Source organism: Urocitellus parryii, chromosome 4 (genome assembly GCF_045843805.1).
Source record: "Urocitellus parryii isolate mUroPar1 chromosome 4, mUroPar1.hap1, whole genome shotgun sequence".
Taxonomy (NCBI): domain Eukaryota; kingdom Metazoa; phylum Chordata; class Mammalia; order Rodentia; family Sciuridae; genus Urocitellus; species Urocitellus parryii.
The window spans coordinates 62,767,416-62,790,519 of NC_135534.1; the positions used below are offsets into that span (position 1 = coordinate 62,767,416).

Consider the following 23,104-nt stretch of genomic DNA (forward strand, 5'->3'; position numbering starts at 1 on the left):
TTTACAACTGAGCTACATCCACAGTTCTTTTAATTTTTTTTATTTTTAGACAGGGTCACACTAAGTTGCTAAGGCCAGCCTTAAACTTTCAGTCCTTCTGCCTCAGCTTTCCAAGTTGCTAGAATTAATAGGGATGTGCAACTGTACCTGGCAAAGCAGCTCTTATTACTATTAATACTTCATGTTCTCCTTGGTCCACTTCTGTGGATATGCTGTCAACAGTTTTACTATACTAGATGCATTTCATACAGTTGATCTGTTCCTTTCTCCTTAATTTTCTACCACTCTGATCACGTTTCTTGGTCTCCTTTGCCAATTTCTGACCTTCCCAACCTGTTTCCAATGACCTAGTCCTTGAACTCATTTTATCTGTGCTTACTTCCAGAATGCTTTGATTTCATCTTTCTCCAAATATCATTATTATCTTATGGTTCCCAGATTTTTATCTCCAACTGAAACATCGTTCTCCAGATTTATTTATTCATTTATTTAGGTAACAGAATTGCCTAACCTTTTTTATTTTTAATTTTTTAATTTTTATTTTTTTAAAGAGAGAGAGAGAGAGATTTTTAATATTTATGTTTTAGTTCTCGGCAGACACAACATCTTTGTTGGTATGTGGTGCTGAGGATCGAACCCGGGCCGCACGTACGATAGGCGAGCGCGCTACTGCTTGAGCCACATCCCCAGCCCACCTTTTTTATTTTTTGAACAGTCTCCCTAAGTTACATAGGGCCTCCCTAATTTGCTGAGGCTCACTTTGAACTTGAGATCCTCCTGCCTCAGCCTCCTGAGTCACTGGGATTACAGGCATATGCCATCACATTCGTCTTCTCAAGATTCTTATGTTCAACCCTATTCTACATCTCCATTTAGATGCCAAGTAGGCCTTTATTTCAAAATTAACATATCTAGTACTGAACTCCTTAAATTCCTTCTCAGTTCCCTTTCACACAGAGCCATCCCTCTCTGAAGTAACTGCATTTCTCTCATTTTAGTCAGAAACTTTGGAGCAGTTTTCAACTTTTTCTCACATTTCTTATCCAAGCCATTTACATATCCTCCTTGGTTTTACCTTTAGTAATTACTCTGTATTTGACCAGTTCTCATCACATTAACCGTTATTACCCCAATCTAAGGTACTACATTTTTTGCCTGAATTACTATAATACCTTCCTAACTAATGTTTCTGTTTTTACCCTTACACTTTTGCTTTCAGAGATAAATATAGATACCACAGTGATCCTTTTGAAGAATAAGTTATATTGTATCACACTGCCTTCCTCAACCCCAGCCACTCTGCTTTAATCTTACTGCAAAAAAAGAACAGAATCATGAGAGTAAGATCACTCTATTTTAAAAGAACAGATTGGGCATGCTATTGCCCCAGTTGGTCTCTTCACACACTTTTCCCCAGATATCCATATAGCTAACCCTCTCACTCTTTACTTATCTCCTCAATGAAGGCTTCTCTGACCACCCTATACCCTTCCTGTTTTGGTCCTGGGGATTAAAAGTAGGCACACTTTGCCACTGAACTACATCCCTAGCCATTTTTATTTTTTTATTTTGTGTCAGGGTCTCACCAGGTTACTTAGGTGGACCTGTAATTTGCACTTCTACCTCAGTTTCCCAAGTCTCTGGGCTTACAGGTGTGTGCCACACACCTAGCTCCATTCTTGTTTTTGTTTTCTTATTCGTTTTATTCCTTTCATTTTATAATATACATATTATTTTATAATTGGTTTTTGTCCATTTTGTCCCTCTAGAACATAAACTAAATAGGCAGGGAACTTTGATTTTTTTCTACAGTTCAGTGTGCCTATAGAAGAGTTCCTACAATATGGCAGTTGACCATAAATGGAGAATATATGAATGTGGCTCTTAGGAGATATATAAGGAGATAAACAATAATAGAGAATCTCACCAGTTTGCTTATAACTACTCAAGGGAGGGAGGGGCTTAGAAATAGTGATCTTCTAAAACAGTGCTGTGACATGCCTATAAACCCTATTTGGAAGTCTGAGGCAAGGAGGATCATTTGAGCCCAGGAGTTCAGAGCCATAACAAAATCCTGTCTTTAAAAAAGAAAAAGAATTGTGGTCATCTAACCCAAAGAATAAGAGTGTACGGAGATTGGAAAGATTTTTCCAGTTTCTGCTGTCAGCTTTCTATAATTTAATACTATAATTCCTCTTATCCATGATATTACATTTATGATTTTATTTTTCTTTCTTTTTTTTTTAAAGCGAGAGTGTGAGAGAGAGAGAGAGAGGGAGAGAGAGAGAATTTTTAATATTTAGTTTTTTAGTTATCGGCGGACACAACATCTTTGTTTGTATGTGGTGCTGAGGATCGAACCCGGGCCGCACGCATGCCAGGCGAGCGCGCTACCGCTTGAGTCACATCCCCAGCCCCTGTGGTTTTATTTTTCGAGTGAAGTGTGTTCCAAATATTTTAAGTGGAAATTTCCAGAAATAAACTGTGTGTGTATGATTTTTTTTTTTTTTTTTGAGATGTAGCTCCAAAAAAAAAAAAAAATGGAGATGGAGATAAATAAAGCATACCCAGGACCCAGGTATGCTATATCCTGGAGCTACATCTCCAGTTTGATTTGTTTATTTTTTATTATTTTGTTGTTATTGTTGTAGATGGACAGAATACCTTAATTTTTTTTGTTTGTTTTTATGTGGTACTGGGACGAACCCAGTGCCTTATGAATGCTAGGCAAGCACTCTACCACTGAGCCACAACCCCAAACAGCTTATAAATTTTCTAAGTTTCTGTTTTGAGTAGTATGAATACACACACACACACACACACACACACACATGCCTAAAGAAGTATTTTTAAGAAGGCTGGAAAAAAAAAAGAAAACATATAACTTTTTAAAAAGTTATAAGACCATTCAGGTTTTTGTTGTTTTGTTTTTAAATGTATATTTTTTCTGGGTTACCAGGTTCTAAACCTAGTGTCACTCCTGATCCACATCCCCAGACCTTTTTATTACTTTTTTTTATTTTGAGACAGGAGGCCTGGGGTCGTAGCTCAGTGTCAGAGTGCTTGCTAGCAAGTATGAGACACTGGATTTGATCCTCAGCACCACATAAAAATAAAAAAATTATGGGCCTCGGGATGTGGCTCAAGCGGTAGCGCGCTCGCCTGGAATGTGTGCGTCCCAGGTTTGATCCTCAGCACCACATACAAGCAAAGATGTTGTGTCCGCTGAAAACTGAAAAATAAATATTGAAATTCTCTCTCTCTGTCTCTCTCTTAAAAAAAAAAAGACTTAAAAAAAATTAAAGGTATAAATTTTGAGACAGTATGTTGCCTAGGCCATTGTAATTTGCTGAGGCTGACCTTGAACTTGCAATCCTCCTGCCTCATCCTGTTCCACTGGGATTACAGGCCATGTACCACCATGCCTAGCTATAACTTTTTTTTTTAAATTACTTTTGGCAAGTTGTTTTTAAAGTAATTATTTCACCTAATTAAAATGTCAAATTTATTGGAATAAGTTATCTAAAAATAACCTTATTTTTTTTATGTTGGTAGAATCTGTAGAGGTGCCCTTTTGTTTTAATCCTAGCACTAATTATTTTGTGACTTCTCTTGTTTTCAGTTTGATAAGGAATCTACCAATTTAATTGGTCTTTTCAAAGAACTAACTTCTAGCATTATTGATGTTCTCTATTCTGTGACTGTTTCTGTTTCATTAATTTATATTATATTATCGTCATTAATACTTTTATTTTGTCTTAGTTTCTTCCCAACCGTCCCCTTTTGTATTTGTCCTTTTTCTAAATGGATATTTTGGTCTTTGATTTTCAGTTTTACTTCTTTCCAGAACAGTAGTTCCTTTTTCTCCAAGGGGATTCAGTTTCAAGACCTCCAGTGAATGTCTGAAACTGCAGACATTCTACCGAACTACTACAGAAACTGAATCTACAAACTACTACAGAACTGTATCTTTACTGTATATATATATGCATACTTATGATAAAATCTAATTTATAAACTAGGCACAGTAAGAGATTAAGAACTAATAATATGGATTAGAACAATGTACTGTAATGATTAAGTTAATATGTGTGGATGGGGTTGTATCTCAGTGGTAGAGTGTTTACCTAGCCAGGCACTGGATTCCCTCCACAGAACCACATTAAAAAAAAAAAAATTTAAAGGGGTATTTAACCAAAAAAAAAAGTGCCTTTGTTCTAGTTATGGAATTTTCCATATACTATTTTCAGACTGTGTTATAAGTGAAACCACAAATAAGGGGGGACTCATAGATATCTTTTTGTTATTAATTTACGGCTTGCTTTAATGGCTCAATGTAATGTTAGTTTTAAATGTTCTATGTCTACATACTTGAGAAAGATGTGTACTCAGTAGTTGTTGGATATGATGAGCTTAAGTTACACCATTTGAATCATTAAGAACTTCTACATACATGCTACATACATGCTTAATTTTTAGCTAGTTTCCTTGGGTTCACATATCACAGGAAAATATGAACACTTCTACAATTTTCCTAACTTTATCCATTTTAATTTTTTTTTTCCCCTACCAAGGTTTGAACTCAGGGCACTTAACCACTGAGCCATATCCTCAGCCTTTTTTTTATATTTTATTTAGAGACAGGGTCTCACTGAGTTGCTGAGTGTCTTGCTAATTGCTGAGGCTGGCTTTGAACTCGAGATTCTCCTGCCTCAGCCTCTCAAGTTGCCGGGATTACAGGCAGGCATCACTTCATGTGGCTCCATTTTAATATTTATAATAAATTTTACATGTGTTCCTGTATCTTCTATTTTTTACTTTTTTTTTAATTTTAACCTTTTGAATTTTTATGTCGTTAACCTTATATAAAGCTTGCCATTTTAACCATTTTATGTGTATACATTTACAATATTGTATAATCATTTTCACTATTTCTTGAACTTTGTATCATTCCAAACAGAAACTCTGTATTCATTAGATAGTAGTTTCCTATTCTCTCTGAAACTCCAATCCTGGATAACCTCTTTATTACTTACTTAGTTTATAAATTTGCCTGTTCTAGATACTTTACATTAAAGACAATCATATGTGTTTCTTTTTTTAAATGGATTATTTATTTATTTATTTATTTATTTATATGTGGTGAGAATCGAACCCAAGGCCTCACACATGCCAGGCAAGTGCTCTACCACACAGCCACAACTCCAGCCCCACCTCGTTTGCCAGGCAAGTGCTCTGCTACTGAGCCACAACTTCAGCCCCACCTCATTTGTTTTTCTTGTCTGGCTTATTTCACATAGTGTGTTTTTAGGATTCATCCATGTAGAATGTAACAGAACTTTGTTCCTTTTTATAGTTGAATTATGTTCCACATATTGTGGCATAAATGATATGCCACATTTTAAAATTTTTTTCTTCTGGGGATGAGGGTTGTGGCTCGGCGATAGAGTGTTTGCCTAGCATGTGCAGGGCATTGGGTTCTTTCCTCATCATCTTCTAAAAATAAAATAAAGGTATTGTGTCCAACTACAACTAAAAATATTTTTTAAAAATTTATTCTTCTGTTGATGGACACAGTGTGTTTCCACCTTTTTAATATTTTGAATAAGGCTGTTGTTTGTGTTGGCATACGGGTATCTACACATGTCTGTTTTCAATTGAGTAAATACCTAGGAATGGAGTTGGTCATAATGTTAATTCTGTGTTTATCTTTTTGAGAAATGCCAAACTATTTTCCCAGCAATTGTACCATTTCACATCATTATTAGCAGTATTCAGTTTCTCCTTGTCAGCACTTACTTTTCGTTTTATTTTATTTAAATAGCCACAGTAACAAGTGTGAAGTGGCATCTCATTGTGGTTTTGATTTACTTTTCCCTGGTTACTTAGCGATATTGGGTATGTTATGTCTTTATTTGCTTTTTATTTTATATGTCAGTTGTTATATTTACAAAACTGTCTGGCAGTACCTAGACTTCAAGCATGATATTGGCCTTCAGAGAAATTCATTCTTTTTTTTTTTTTTTGGCACACTGGGGATTGATTCCCTGGCCTTGTGCATGCTAGCCAAGTACTCACCACTGACAAGAGATTCTTTTAAAAGTAATGTGCTTTTTAAGATAATTGAAAAATAGCTGGAAAGGTGGGGCACACCCATCATCCCAGCAACTATGGACATTGAGGTAGGAGGATAACAAGTTTGAGTTCATCCTCAGCAACTTAGAAAGACTTGTCAGTGGGCTGGGGATGTGGCTCAAGCAAGCTCGACTGACATGCATGCAGCCTGGGTTTGATCCTCAGCACCACATACAACCGAAGATGTTGTGTCCGCCGAAAACTAAAAAAAAAAAAAAATATTAAAAATTCCCTCTCTCTAAAAAAAAAAAGAAAGAAAGACTTGTCAAGACTCTATCTTAAAATTCTTTTTAAAAAAGGGCTGGGGATGTAGCTCAGTGGTAAAGCACCCCTAGGTTCAATTCCCAGTACAAAACAAAACAAAACTTGTATATGATAGGAAGTTCTTGAAGTAAACACGCTGTACATAAACCTGAACTTTAAGGTATCTGAATATTTTTCTCATTAGATACCAGGAGTTTTTATTCCATTCATTATCTTTTTTAAAAAAAATCTTTCTCATTTAGTCACAAGTATCTGCTCACCTGTTTTCTTCTAGATAGCATATTAAGTTCTGTGGAAGAGATTGTAAAATACTAACTTCTAAAATAGACGAAAAATCTCTTAAAGAGAGTAAAGGCATGAATTAAAATATAATCATTGTAATGGGTGATAGCATTCTGGGGTTCAGAGGAGGAAGGGGATTTTCTACTTCAATTTGAATGTCCTTAGCTTTATTCTTCAAAAAATTAGAATATAATATGTTGGGGCTATTTATGTTATAATTATACATTTCTAAGAAGAGAAGTAAATGAACTTGTTAGATCTCTTTGTCCACTGAGTTACCTGCCCAACCCTTTTCACTTTTGAGATAAGGTCTTGCTAAGTTGCCCAGGTTAGCCTTGAATTTACAATCTCCTGCCTCAGCCTCCCAAGTAGATGAAATTATAGGTATATACCACCACATCCAGGTTGTTAGATCATCTTTTGGTGTACAAGAGTATCCTTTGGGGCTCTAGTTTTTTTTGTTGTTGTTGTTGTTTGTTTGTTTTTTGTTTTATTTTGTTTTTTAATCATTTTTTAGGTGTAGTTGGACACAATACCTTTATTTGTTTTTTGTTGTTGTTGTTGTTGTGTTGAGGACCGAACCCAGGGCCTCACACATGCTAGGTTAGCACTCTAGTTCTGAGCCACAACCCCAGCCCTGGGATCTATTTTTAAGAAGATGTCTGTGATATAACTATATACCTAAATTCTATTTTTATTTTTCTTTTGGTCACTGTTTATAGGAAGAGCATCAAGAAGTTGGTTTTGAAGAACCTTAATAATAGCAATCTCTTTTCTCCTGTTAATCGTGATGCGGAAGACCTAGCTTCACCATCTGAATATCCAGAAAATGGTGAGAGGTAAGCTAATTGTTTTAAGTTGCTTTTAAAATCCTATTCTCATTTAGAGAAGATTCGGTGCTTAGAATTTTATGAAAATTTCTAAAGATTTGTGAATATTCCATAGAAGAATTACAACTTAGAGGTATCTAGAAACTGAATAATATTTTTATTTCTTGGGTACTTTAAACTGTAAAATTCTGTTTCATATCTGCAAAACTATTTTGGTATCAGTACATATTGCTTTAAACAGGGTTAGCATACATTTGACATTCACTTCCTTACAATAAGGAGTACTTTGTCTGGTATAATTAGCAAAATATAACTGAGAAAAAAAAAAAAATCAGTGTGGAGTTTGTAAAAGAGGAGTTAATAGTATTTATATTAATCCTTAATAGTTTGGTATAAACTTATCCACTGAAGAAATTTGTTGATTTAAAAATACTAATATTGTAGAAATTATGCATGAATGATATGATATTTTACAACCAGCTTATTTCCATCTATTATAGTTGCCTTTCCATATTTGTATGATTATGTCTGCCTTCTTATTTTTAATGGCTGTGTAGTCATTATAGTGAATGTAAGATAAACTAGGGGCTGGGATTGTGGCTCAGCAGTAAATAATCGACTAGCACATGCAAGGCCCTGGTTTGGATCCTCTGCGCCACATAAAAATAAATAAACAAAGGTTTTGTGTCCAACTACTTCTAAAATATAAATATTTTTTAAAAAAGATAAACTAGTTATCCATTTTTTGATATTTAGATTATTTATTATTCTTTTCTTCAACATAATGCTTTAGTACAAAAATGCTTCATTCTACTAAGAATATACAAAGACTTCTTTGATTAATAATACTTCTTTATTTAATGCAGACTCTAATTTTTTTTTTAACTTTTTTTTTTTTAATATTTATTTTTTAGTTCTCGGCGGACATAGCATCTTTGTTGGCATGTGGTGCTGAGGATCGAACCCGGGCCGCACGCATACCAGGCGAGCGCGCTACCACTTGAGCCACATCCCCAGCCCCAGACTCTAATATTAAAGTTAAAATTTTTTCAGTGTTTTATCTTGAAACTAATCACCACCCATTTTTTCCCACACAGTAGAGCATACTGGTTTTTTGTTTGTTTTTGAGGTGGTACTGGGGATTGACTTGGGCATTTGGCCACTGAGCCACATCCCCAGCCTTATTTTGTATTTTATTTAGAGACAGGGTCTCACTCAGTTGCTTAGTGCCTTGCTTTTGCTGAGGCTGGCTTTGAATTGAGCATACTGGTTTTGTTTTTGTTTTTTTGCAGTGCTAGGAATTGAACTCAAGGCCTATTACATGCTAGACTAGCGCTTTATTGTTAAGCTACAACCCCTGCTTAAAATTTTTGTTTTAGACCAAAAATTGAGGTTCCAAGATCCATTCATTCATGAAAATAGAGCAGTTAAAGACATAGAATCTAGAGGTAGAGTTTCTGTGTTAAAATTTCAGCTTTAGGGGGGCTGGGGTTGTGGCTAGTGGTAGAGCGCTTGCCTCGCACATGTGGGGCACTGGGTTAGATCCTCAGCACCACATAAAAATATGTAAACAAAATTAAGATATTATGTCCATGTATTAAAGAAAAAACTTTTCAGCTTTAGGGACTGGGGTTGTAGCTCAATGCAGAGCTCTTGCCTCCCACATGTGAGGCACTGGGTTCGAGCCTCAGCACCACATAAAAATAAACAAAGATAATATGTCCATCTATAACTAAAAATTTTTTTAAATATCAAAATTTTTTTTTCAGTACTCACAACTTTGCAGCATTGCACAAGTTATTTTATTTTCCTGTGCCAAGTTTTCTGTAAAAGAGGAAAAGAAATTATAACCTATTTCACAGGATTGCTTTAAATACAAAATTAATGTTTAATATTTGGAATTACCCAGAACATTGCCAGATACTTATAAAGGGTCATTAAACGTTAGTGTTGTTATTATTACTGATTAAGGAGTTATTACATTATTTTCTTCTTTTTCAGATTTAGTTTCCTGAGCAAACCTGTAGATGAGAACCATCAGCAGGATGGTGATGATGATTCTCTTGTATCGCGTTTTTATAATAATCCTATTGCCAAACCCATTCCTCAAACCCCAGAGAATTCTGGAAGTAAACACAACAGTAGCAATAGTGTGGATGATTCAATTGTTGCATTAAACATGCGGGTTGCTTTGCGAAATGGACTGGAAGGAAGCAGTGAAGAAACCTCCTTTCATGATGAGTCACTGCAAGATGACAGAGAAGAAATAGAAAATAATGCTTATCATGTGCATCCAGCAGGTCAGATTCATGTACATTATCTACATTTGAAATAGTTAAAATTCTTGTGTTTAATTACCCTGGTTTAGTTTAAAGAAACCCAATTTTATAATCAGAGAGATTGCCATGATACATTCCCTAACTCTGCAACTCAGATAGCTTGCATACTAGTTTTTTTTTTAATTGTTGTTGTTGTCAATGGATCCTTATTTATTTATTTATATGTGGTGCTGAGAATCGAACCCAGTGCCTCACACATGCTAGGCAAGTGCTCTACCACTGAGCCACAACCTCAGCCCGCTTACTAGTGTTTAAATGAGTGTGATTATTTTCTGCTATATTAAATTTTCAAGATTTGAGCTACACTAAGTATATAGAGAGATCATAATTCCTGACCTGTATTGGACATTCAGATACAAATTGTTGTATTAACCCCAAATCCCCCAAAATTAATCCATTAAACAAGTAAACTACAAGATTAGAGTATCTTGATCATCTTTTACCATTTTTATCTATTAACACTGTTTCAGGTTTGGGTGAAGATTATTATATTTTTATTTTTTTAAACTCATGTGAAATATACATATAACGAAGACATACATTAATTTTTAAGTGTTTATTTCAGTTAATTTTGACATGTATGTATCTGGTATCTAACACCCCAAACAGGATAGAGAATTTTTTTTTTTTTTTTTTTTTAACCCTGGAAAGTTCATTGGTAGACCAGAATTCAACCAGAACTCTAGTTTCTGTCACTTAGAATACTTTTGGCTGTTCTTGCATCTGACACAATGGACTGATATATTCTCTTTTTGTACTTAATATTATTTATGAGAATTCATTTATGATATTGACAATTTTTTTTATTGTTCTGTGGTATTCCATTGTAAGAATATGCCACATTTTGTTTAACCTTTCTCTGTAAATGAACATTTGGATTGAAGTGTCTATAAAAAAATTTATATAAGGCTGGGATGTAGCTCAGTAGAAAAGCATCTGCCTTGCATTCACAAAGCCTGGGTTCGACCGCCCTGGTTCCAAAAAAGACCAAAACAACAAAAATTTTTTTTTAATCTAGTTCTCTTATTGCCTTCATATATATCTTCTGTTTACTTGCTTCCTGAGTAAACAACTTTGTACTTTTACATAAATAATCTCAAGTATCTATATTCATTACAAATTTATTCCAATATTATGTCTTTTTAAATACCTAAAAAACATTTTTTATTGATTCTAATTTCTCATTTACCTTGTTTCCTGACACTTAATTTAGATCTCCCTTCCCACAGACATTCTAACAACCCTCTAAACCTTGCCAGTGAAAAGCAAGTATGCCAGTGGACTATGCTAGAAGCTGGAGTTGGATCTGATGTCAACCTTAAATATTTTTTTCTCAAAGCAAGCTATCCTGATAACCTAGCTACAAATAATAGTACAGGGAGGGATAAGAACAACCATACCAATGTTGCCGTGTTTTTGTTTTTTTGTTCATTTTGTTTTTAAATCTTATCACATCTTATCCTTTTTTTGGTATATTCTGAAACTCTTCTCCACACCAATATTTCTTTTCCTTGGGCCATCGGATACCATTTAGGTATTATTGAAATCTATTTGATTGATGGTTTTTTAGTAATAGTAATTATGGTCCTTTAAATTTTCATTTTTCATGGGACTTTCTCATGTTGGATTATTCAAATCATCTTGATTTAGCTGTTCAAAAGATGTAAATTTGAGAGACAGTAGGTTATAAAACAGAAAGTATTGGGTTTGGAGTTTTATCTTCACCTCTATTGCTAAATTGCATTGTAAACCAAGGTACATTATTTTCACCTTCGGTTTGGTATCCTGTATATAAAATAAAAGTGGTTCAAGAGAGACTTTCCCAGAGTGTAATCTATGAAATGCCTTTCATATTAGAGGATGTTAATGAATATCCTTTGAAATGAGTTTTCTGTAAAAAGAGTTTCCTGTGGCAGATTAAGTCTAGGGACCACAAAGTTTAAGCAGAGTTAAATAGTTAGTCTTCATTTTAGTGTAAATGTTCTGAGACTGTAAAATATTGAATTTTTGTTTGTTTTGCTGTACTGGGGATGGAACCCAGGGCTTCACACATGCTAGACAAGCACTCTGCCTCAGAGTTTCATCCCCAGCCCTCTAATTATAATGTATGTTTCTCAGCATTTTGGGCCATGAAGCCTTTTTTTCAAAAAATAGTTTTTCCTTTGTATTTAATAAAAAACTAGATTGGAAAAAATATTTTCTTGGGCTGGGGATGTGGCTCAAGTGGTAGCGCGCTCGCCTAGCATGCGTGCGGCCCGGGTTCGACCCTCAGCAGCACCACATACCAACAAAGATGTTGTGTCCGCCGAGAACTAAGAAAAAATAAATAAATGTTAAAATTCTCTCTCTCTCTCTCTGTCCCCCTCTCTCTCACTCTCTCTTAAAAAAAAAATATTTTCTTTGTTTGTATTTTCTCTTTATATAATAATTTAGCTATTATATAAGGTAATTTTTTTTTAAAATGCTCACTTCATAATTGTGTTTTATTTTTATTTTTTTTTTCTCAATACTGAGGGATGAACCCAGTGCCTGTACATACTTGGCAAGGTCTCTACCACTGAGCCACATCCTGGTCCTTTTAGGAAAGAAATTAATAAATAAAAAATTAAATAAATATTACTGAGAATTCCTCTACCCAATGATAGTCACGATTAATATCTTCTTTCTTTTATGGTCATAGGCATTGTCCTCACTAAGGTTGGTTACTACACTATTCCATCTATGGATGATCTTGCCAAAATTACCAATGAAAAAGGAGAGTGCATTGTCTCTGACTTCACCATTGGTCGTAAAGGTAAGTGTGAGTTTAGGAATTCATGTATAAGCCAGGATTTTTCACCTGTTTTCTAATTAAGGAAAGTCTTTGGTATCTGAATCTGTTTTTTCCTACATTTAGGTCTCCCTTGTCCTGAATAGTAGAAACTTGGATTGACAAGTAACAAAACTAGAAAGACTAGGACGATATAGCATTCTATTGGTTTAGGTATGCCCATCTGGGGCTGGTAACTATTTGCTTTGATTCAGTTTTCTACAATTAAAGAAAATAGCAAGACATACTAGGTGAGAAAATGGAATAATAGGCAAAGAATATTTAATGCTTAGGATTATCATTATAGCTGACTTTATTTTCTTGGAAGAAAATTCTTATCATTCTATATTATATTTAAAAAGGGGTCAGGCAAACTGGGCGTGGTGGCCCATATCTATAATCTCAGCTATTTGGCAGACTGTGATAGGAGAATCTAAGTTTGAAGCCAGCCAGGGACCTTGTCTCAAAATAAAATAAAAGGCTGGGAATGTGGTAGTAAAGTTCAACCCCTAGTACCTCTGAAAAAGTGGGAGTGCCCTCAAGCAATTTAATTTACATATGGCAGGCTAAGTAATTACTAAGAGTTGTTTATATAGCAGTGTGTCAGATGTTTGTAATCCCAGTGATTTGGGAGGCTGAGGCAGGAGGATAGCAAGTTTGAGGCCAGCCTCAACAACTTAGCTAGGACCCAGCCTCAAAAAATTAAAGGATCTAGGCATGTGTCTCAGTGGTCATTAAAAAAAAAAAAAAAGAAGATTGTTATGAGATAGCAGAAATGTTGTAAAAGTGCAGGTGTTACATCATATAATAGGGTAATTTATGTCAGTCCCTCTGTCCCCATTCTTCTTTTGCTGGGATGGAAATCACCCACTTCACAGTGCTAGATGATTTAAAATATTGATTATTTAAAGCTGTGTTTCCCTTCTGGTTGTTTAATTACTTTAGATAAAAAGTGGGTTTTTGCTCCCTCATACAGGATGAACTTTTAACTCTTACTCTCACACTTTTAGGTTATGGCTCTATCTATTTTGAAGGCGATGTGAATTTGACCAATCTAAATTTGGATGATATTGTGCATATCCGAAGGAAAGAAGTTATTGTCTACTTAGATGATAACCAGAAACCACCTGTGGGTGAAGGACTAAATAGGTATAAACTTATTTGGATATAGAAAATAATAAACTAACCAGCAGGTTTTTTTTTTTTTTTAACATGGATGTGTTTCCTGTATATGTATTTCCTTCTGCAGCCAGGTTTTGTTGACTAACTATAGTAAGTTTGATTATTGTTTCTCTGCTTTCATTTAAAAAGTATAAATGAGGCACATGCCTATAATCTTAGCTACTCTAGCTGAGGCAAAAGAATTGCAAGTTCAAGGCTAGCCTGGGCAATTTAGCAAGAACCTTTCTCAAAATAAAATTTTTGAAAAGGGTTGGGGATATGGCTCAGTGGTGGAATGCTCATGTGTTCAACCCCCAATACTAAGGGAGAAGGGAAAAGATTAAGAGACATATGCACATAGAAAAAACCAAGTGAGGACACAGCATGAAAGTGGCCTGTATACAAAGAGGGAAGAGGTATCAGAAGAAAGAAAACCAGCTGACATCTTATTTTGTCCTTCTATTCTTCAGAATTGTCCCTCTTGGTGAGGAGATTAGGTTCATAGAGATTTCAGGTGGAAGCCAGGAAACCAGTTAATTCAGATGGTCATGTTTGAGGGTGCTCTCTGGGTTGCACCAGGCTGGTCTTGAATTTGCAGTCCTCCTGCCTCAGCCTCTATTAGAGTAGCTGTACCACTGCACCTGACTAAAAGCATTTGACAGAGTTTTATACAAATCATTGCTAAAGAAATGGTTCCTGATATCAGTAGCAATGGTGAGAACTGTCTGGAAGGACTTTCTAGGGCCTGTAGGCTTTCCCCAAAAACCCAGTTATTCTAGGCCCAGTCCTCATGACCTTTGTCTAGGGAAAAACTTGAGGCTTCTCTAGGTCCCAGCAAGCCAGCAACCCCCCTCCTGAGGCCCCTCAGCTCCCAAGGAGGTATTTCTGAGTGACATGGAAACTTTCTGGTAAATACTCAAAAGAACCGGGATCAAGCTCAAGGCCTTGCATGTGCTAATCTCTGCTCAAATGTCATTTTATAAGAAATGATCTCCTGACCAGCTCAAGAGAAATTGTAGTGTCATCTACATCCTTTTGAATGTTGACTACCCAGAAAGATACACCACATCCTAATTTCCAGTACCAGTGAAGTGACCTTCTTGCAAAAAGTGCCCTTGCAAATGTAATTAAGAATTTTGAGATGATATCCTGAATTATTTGAGTGGGCTCTAAATCAAATAAAATGAGATTAGAATGATGCCAGCTACAGGATGCAGGTACAAAGAATACTGATAGCCATCAGAAACTGAAGAAAGATGTAAGACTTCTCTACTAGAACCCCTGGAGGAAGGGGTTTTAATTTAGAATTCTGGTTTCCAGATGTATGAGAGAACAAATTTTTGGTGGCTTTTTTTTTTTTTTTTAATGGTTCCAAGGATTGAACCCAGGGGTGCTTAACCACTGAGCCATTTCCCCAGCCCTTGTTAATTTTTATATTTTGAGACACCTCCTGAATCACTAGAATTACAGACATGTGCCACTTTATTCAGTATTATCTATTTTAAAAATTATGATAAACAAAGCTATACTATGACAGTGGGACTCCTTTTCCCTAATAGTCACAGATCCAACTGCTAATTTCCCTGCCTGTGCCCCATCCTTGTTTCTGCTCTGGCCACACTTGTTATTTTAGTGTGAGAGCCTAGCCTCTAATATATCTTCAGATAGGTGAAAGAAATATAGTTAAACTAATTCATCTTTATAATAAAACCTCAATTGTGAAAAAATAGATAATCTAAGTAAACATTTAACAAGAAGAAGTTTGATTCAATGATCTAAAACCTCCCAGCAAAGAAAAGCTCAAGACCAGATGACTTTACTGATTGATTCTACTGAACATTTAAAAACAAGTTCACTGGCTGGGGATCTAGTTTAGTGGTACAGAGCTTTCGTACTTAGCAAGCACAAGGCCTGGGGTTCAATCCCCAGCAAACACCCACCTGCTGCCCACAAAAAAAAAGACACCAGAATACCAGTTCTCCAGCTGTTTCAAAAAATTGAAGAAAAGGGAACTCTTCCAAATTGCTTCTGTGGTTCTAAAACTAGACAGACACTATAAGGAAAGGAAACAACAGGTCAGTGTATTTAATGAATATATTGATGTGAAAATTATCAACAAGAAATAGCACATAATAGAACATTAAAAGAATTACATACCATGACCAAGTGATACTTTGGAATGCAAGAGGGTTCAGTATATGAAAATCAGTGTTGTACACCATTTTAAGAGGATAAAAGGGAAAATACCACCTGACTATTTTGATTGATGTAGAAAAAGCATTTGATAAAATTTATTATTGTTTTATAATATAAACAAACACTAGGGATAGATGGAAACTACCTTAATATGATGAAGACCTTATATGAAAAACAGTTTATATGGTAATCCTAAAATACTGAAAGCTTTGTCTTTAAGACAAAATAAGGATGCCTGCTTTTTCTACTTCTCTCAAATATAACTACTCTAAATCCTAGAGTAATTAAGCAAGAATAGGGAATAAAAGGCATGTAATTTTGAAGAAGTAAATTTATGTTTTCGAGGCTCCACAAAAATATTAGTACTTTACAGTAACATCAGAAAGAATAAACTAAAAACTATAAACCATTGTTGAAAGAAATTAAAGAGGACACAGAAACAGGAAAGACATCCCATGTTCATGGGTGGAAGACATAATATTGTTAAAGTGTTCATGTAGTCTTTCCTTGATATCCATGGTTCCAAAACCCCACTCCTCATGGAAACCACAGTTTTAATGGTAAAGTTCCTAATATAAAATTGCATAGCATTTTCATGTAATCTACACACATTCTTCAAGAAGTTTAAATTGTATCTAGCTTACTTATAATACCTAGTATAGAATAAATGGTATGTAAATAGTTTTTACACTATATTTAGGGGATGGTAACAAGGAAAAATGTCTTAAAATATTAAGTACAAATAGGGTTGGATTGTTTTCCTTGCATATTTTTTATCTATGGTTGATTAAATTCATAAATGTTCCGATTGTGTACACGAAAGTATTGAAAGCAAGATCACCTTCAAGAAACAATTGTAGGGGCTGGGACTGTAGCTCAGTGGTAGAGCACCTGCCTCGCTCGTATGAGGTGCTGGGTTCAATACTCAGCACCATGTAAAAATAAATAAAAATATTGCGTCCATCTACAACTAAAAAAAAAACATTAAAAAAATACTTGAATACTTAATGTTGGTGGTAGTGTTTATTCATAATAGAAAATTGAAGACAACTCAATTGCTCATTACCAAATGGATAGAATATGCACAATGTGTTATATATACATACAATAGAATATTATTCAGCCTTAAAAAAGATGAAATTCTGACGTGTTATAGCATATATGAACTTTGAGGACATGCTAAATGCAATAAACAAGTCTAAAAAAGACAGATGAATGATTCTGCTTTGGAGGCATCTAGGTAAGTCAACTTCATAGAAATAAAATAGGAAGATGGTAGCAAGGAGCTGGGGGTGCGTGAAAAATAGGGAGTTGTTTAGTGTATTAGTTCCATAACATAGACTGTGTGAGTTTTTTTAAAAAAGGTTTTGTTTTGGCTCATTGTCCTGGAAATTCAAGGTCCCAGATTGGGCAGCAGCATGTAGTGATGGCCTTCTTGCTGGCAGAATCCTGAGGCAGTACAGGGCATCTCATTGCTAGAGACAGGGAGTGGTGGTGTATATGTATATCTGTCTGGTTTTTCTCCTTATAAACCCACCAAGATTCAGTCATGGGAATTCCAGTGTAAGACCTTATCTAATCCTGATCACCCTAAACACCAAAATTGGATTAAGTTTCTGCCCTTTTAACTTTACAGTAGGGATTAAATTTCAACACATAAAACCTTGGGACTAAAGTTGTGGCTCAGTAGTACAGCACTTGCCTAGCATGGTGAGGCCCTGGGTTTGATTCTCAGCACCACATATAAATAGATAAAATAAAGGTCCATTGACAACTAAAAAAATATTAAAAGGAGAAAATAAATAAGTAACCTAGAGTGATACAAGGTTTTCCCTGAAAACCATAGCAGAGGCATAGAGTTTCAGTTTTATAAGATGAAAGTCCTGGAGGTTGGTTGTACTACAATATTAGTATACTTAACTACTAAAATGAACAGTTAGAAATAGTTAAGATGATAAATCACATGGTAAGTGTTTTTATTACAATTTGAAAAATTATCTACATAACTGTTGTATTTATCTCCATTCATTATTTAATAGCCAATACTCACTGCTTTTGATATTTTATTCTATAAACATTTATTATTAATAAATCATCTTACTATTAGCACAGTAGAACTTTTGAGACTGACACTGAGAGTTAGGTATCACATTAGACTATGACTTAAATAACTTTGAATCAGTTATTCACAACTTAAGTGTTACTAAAATTAGATTGGAAATAATTGATGTACCATGGTAGTTTGAAATAAATGCAGTCTGACTGTATAAACCAGATATTGAGTTAGTTGATATTGGTAGTGACTCCTTGTTTTTAACCTTGACTACTATGGGAGGCAAGACTCAATTTTATGAAACAACTGCAGAATAATTTCAGAGTAGCATAACTACCTTTATTTGTTATTTATATAGGTTTTGGTTGGCTTTCTGGTTTTAAATGTGAAGCGTTTACACTTTGCTTGGTTATACTTTACAGGAAGGCTGAAGTTACCTTGGATGGGGTTTGGCCAACAGATAAAACATCCCGTTGTTTAATAAAGAGCCCAGATCGGCTTGCTGATATCAACTATGAGGGGAGATTGGAAGCAGTTTCAAGAAAACAAGGAGCTCAGTTCAAAGAGTACAGGCCTGAAACTGGTTCTTGGGTGTTTAAGGTATAGTCACTTAACCGTTTTTTTAAATTTTATTTTATAAACTGTAGTTGGGAATCACAAAATGTTTGTGTTGAAGGAATTCCTGTCTTAAATTCTCTATATTTTTATAAATTAGGAAATAGGTGTGGACATAGATAGATATATTATGATATACTCTAAATTCCACACCTAGTTACTCAGCAATAATGAGCATATTATATCATGGGCATATTATTCAAGTCCTTTATCCCCTTCTGTGAGATTTACTTCCTTCCTATCCTTGATTTGATTTACCCAATGGTTTCTTCTTTTTCTGAGCTGATTTGATAATTTAACAAGTTGAAGGACCTAATGTAGGAAGAGAACAACTAGGGTAGCATATGTAATGATTAATGGATTCCTTTATTGTATTAATGATTGCATTTAAAATGGCATTTTAGACAGACTTGGTATCAGACCTGTAAGCCCAGTTACTTGGGAGGCTGATGCTAGCAGGATCACAAGTTCATTATTAGCCAAGGCAACTTGGTGAGACTGTGACTCAAAATTTTAAAATAAAAAAAGTAAAGTACTAGAAATGTAGCTTGGTGCTAGAGTGCCTTTGGGTTTAATCCCTAGTACCCTCAATAATGATAAAATGGCGCGCGCGCTGGGGTCGTGTGTGTGTGTAATCTATATTCTTTTGATTATATGAACAACTAGTACATGTGCCTAACATCATCTAAATCTTAGAAAAATAGTAAACTATGATAGTTAACATCTCATTTTCTTTAAAACATATCTTTTTTTTCTTTTTTTTTTTTAAACATAATGCCAGAAGATGGTACTTTGAAAACCTTTAAACAGAAAGAACACTTAAAATTTGTTTTGTTGTTTTCTTCCCCCGCCCCCATCTTTAGGTGTCCCATTTTTCTAAATATGGCCTTCAGGATTCTGATGAAGAGGAGGAAGAACATCCATCCAAAACTAGTACAAAGAAGTTGAAGACTGCCCCTTTGCCTCCCGCAGGCCAAACTACCCCTTTTCAGATGGCTCTTAATGGCAAACCTGCACCTCCACCTCAGGTAGAGAAAGGACAGTGAATTTGAATGGAATCCATGATAAAGAAGTTGAAAGCAAGTCATTCAGCTATTACAAAGCTGTTTTATGACTCCTGGAACTTTGAAGAATGCAAACATATTGGCAATCATGTTGAGACTAGTACAAGGGAGGGCAAGAGGTGGTGCAGGCACCTTTTTTTTTTACTTGAGAGATTTAAAGAATTCTCTTGCTATTTGGATCATTCCTCCACAGATTGTTATTCTCAAACACCTCCCTCTCTCATTTGGACTTGTGATTTTCTGTTCAGTGATCAACTTAAGATAGCATTTTGCTCATGCGGGTTGATACAAAGTAAATCCTACTTTTATTGACTATTTAATGTGCAGTTTAATCTTGTTCTTTACCTCTATTTTTTTTTTTAAGTTAAGCTTTCTGCAAGGGTTTTAAACTCCATTTTCTCAAGTTGTTTGCTTTTATACTTCAGGTAACCTCTTTGATATTTGTATTTTAATAATCTTTATGAATAGATGATTTTAGAATGCAAATTAATTATTTAGCTTGGAGAGAAAGGAGCTATGATGTTTATTGCAATTATTTGTATCATACTCTTTTTCAGTATTGTTAAGCCAATATAAACCTTTTGTCCTTATATAGGGAAAGGTTTGTAATTTAAATATCAGGTAGTTTCTTTAAATGCCAATTCATAAAAGGAGTTTTACCTTAATTTGGATATTATTTATATTCAATGAAGTTAAAATATTTTTTTCCTTGCTGCCCTGCCTCAAGAGTTCTTGATATGGGACTTCTTTGTAAAGCATTTTCTACCTCTCAGCTGCTAACAGCTGGACCTTATGGAATTTTCATGCTACAATTCTTATGGCTGCTGAAATATGTGATTTTTATGATTTATTAAATAATTTCTTGGGAGGTACTTTCTGGAGAATATCGTGTATGTGTGTTCATGTTTGTGTACACAGTGGGAGGGGGATAAAAATGAGAAACTGGAAGTTAACTTTTATGTTTATAATCTTTGTAGTATTTAGAATGCTCTAAGAAATCTAACTTAGAGGGGCTGGAGTTATGGATAAGTGGTAGAGCACTTTCCTAGCATGTTTGAGGCCCTGGGTTTCATCCTCAGCACCACATATAAAATAAAAGATCCATTGATGACTAAAAAAAAAATTTTTTTAAAAAGAAAAGAAAGATGGGACTGGGGATGTGGCTCAAGCGGTAGCGCACTTGCCTGGCATGCATGCGGCCCGGGTTCGATCCTCAGTACCACATACCAACAAAGATGTTGTGTCTGCCGAGAACTAAAAAATAAATATTTAAAAAAAAAAAAAAAGAAAAGAAAAGAAAGAAATATACTTAAGAAATGCTATTAATGAACTTGGTTTTTCAGTTATCCATTTTTATTCTGTCTAAATTAGATGCTTTGTAAAATCAGTCTTTGCAAAAAAGAGCTTTTTAATCTTACATTATGTATATTTCTTAGGAAAACAGTAACATGGCCTTTTTTCTGCTAATGAAAGTAATGTAGGACTGGGGATGTAGCTCAGTGGTAGAGTGCTTGCCTAGCCTGCACAAAGCCCTGGGTTTGAGCCTCAGTAGCACAAGAAAATTAAGTAATATGTAGAATTCTAAAGAAAACAGGTGAAAGAGTTGGGGTTTTATCTCAGTGATAGAGCACTTGCCTAACAAATGTAAGGCACTGGGTTTGATCCTCAGCACCACATAAATAAATAAAACAAAGCTATTGTGTGTCTACAACTAAGAAAAAAAATTTTTTTTTTTAAAGATAATAGCTGAAAAACAAAACTTCAACTGTGTGGACAGACAGAACAAATCTGTGTAATGTTGGAATCAGTAGTTATCAGGCTCTTTAATTTCCAGAATGCAGATCCTAGAAAATAACAGTAAAATTACAGTAAGGACATTGTATTAGCGAAGACTTCTTTGCGAAATTGAGCATCAAAAATTTTTAGAGAGGTGATAGAATTCAAAATAGGCAAATAGAGTAGAGTGAATAGGGTTTTTTTGTTATTGTTTTCCAAATGACTTGGATACACAGAGCAGAAATGAGAGAAACGGATAGAAGTGTTCAGATATCCAAACTTGTGTTACTTATGAAGTTCTTGCACTTAATCTGCTAGAGAAGTTATATGGGCCTCTAGAGAACTTCACCTTATATTGCATTGTGACATAGGAGAGTCAGATGGGAAATGTCAGTCGTTAGTTACTTGCACCCCCAGACCCTACAGTTTACTTGGCATGCAGAAAATACCTGAGCCATGAACTGGAACAGCAGCACAGTCTTATTCATTCCCTGCATTAAGGTAACTATCTTCACAGCATAGCCAGGCTGATTTGCCTGGTTGATTTCCATGATACTGTCTGTGTTCTTAGAGTCTGCCATAGTTTTTGTTTGTCTTTTTTTTTTGTTTGTTTTTTTTGTGGTGATGGTTTTTTGTTTTTAAGCTAGTATACAACCTCAAGCTCTCTAACCAAAAAAAAAAAAAGAGAGAGAGAGAGAAGGTAGAAGGAAGAGTGTTTCCTTAGCTTTTAGGAAGGTTTGCATTTTTTTAAAATGGTCAGATTTATTGCACTGCCTTTTATACAATATGCACAGTTCCACCAAGCAACCAGAAAATACAAAGGTAGCTAAATTTTCATATATTCTGTCCCGTATCTTTTAGGTTAGAGAAAATATTGACAGGTAAACCTTGATTACACAAAGTAAGGCTGTTATAGAAATGTTTTACTAGAACATTCGTTTCAAACTCTTGGTCTGAGATCCAGTTTGTAGCTGTCTCTGTCACTGCCGTGGTAAGCCTGACATTGATTTCTTAGGTCTGGCATGGACATCAGACATTTATTTTAAATGCTCCCAGATGATTGAGATATGTAGCTATGTTTTGAAACTGTTAAAAGACCTGAGAGTTTTAACATTCAGATAGAGATACGTGTAACATTTTACGTGGGGCCTCATAACTAAAGTGTAACTTGTGTTCAGCACCATCAAGGCCAGCTATGGCTTACTCAGAAGCTTAATTTAGGCGAGGCATGGTATCCACGCCTGTAATCCTAGTGGCTGGGGAGGCCAAGGCAGGAGGACAAAGAGTTCAAAGCTAGCCTCAGCAACTTAGCAAGGTTCTAAGCAATTTAGTGATACCCTGTCTCTAAATAAAACACAAAAAAGAGCTGGGAATGTGGCTCAGTGGTTAAATGCCTCTGGGTGCCATCCCCAGTACCAAAAAAAAAAAACAAAGAAAATGAAGAAAAAAAATTTAGTCAAATTTGTTTTTAAAATTTTATAGAAAAAAGTGATTACAGCTTAGAAGGCAGGTCTGTTTCTTTTTGTGTATACTGTGCTTTGAAATAAAAGGGCAGCTAAGTTGATCCACTAAATCAATAC

At 35.1% G+C, this 23,104-nt stretch overlaps 1 protein-coding gene across 4 annotated transcripts in view; it reads left to right on the top strand.

Annotated features, from left to right (window-relative positions):
* Nup98 (nucleoporin 98 and 96 precursor) overlaps positions 1–23,104 on the top strand; it is a 109,054-nt gene that overhangs the window by 54,053 nt on the left and 31,897 nt on the right. For all 4 annotated transcript variants that reach the window (XM_026400905.2, XM_026400906.2, XM_026400908.2 and 1 more), the window contains 6 exons: positions 7,404–7,520; positions 9,513–9,811; positions 12,531–12,644; positions 13,670–13,808; positions 18,492–18,669; positions 19,548–19,712. In XM_026400905.2, the coding sequence (XP_026256690.1) occupies positions 7,404–7,520; positions 9,513–9,811; positions 12,531–12,644; positions 13,670–13,808; positions 18,492–18,669; positions 19,548–19,712 (1,012 nt within the window). The remainder of the gene's footprint in view (positions 1–7,403; positions 7,521–9,512; positions 9,812–12,530; positions 12,645–13,669; positions 13,809–18,491; positions 18,670–19,547; positions 19,713–23,104) is intronic.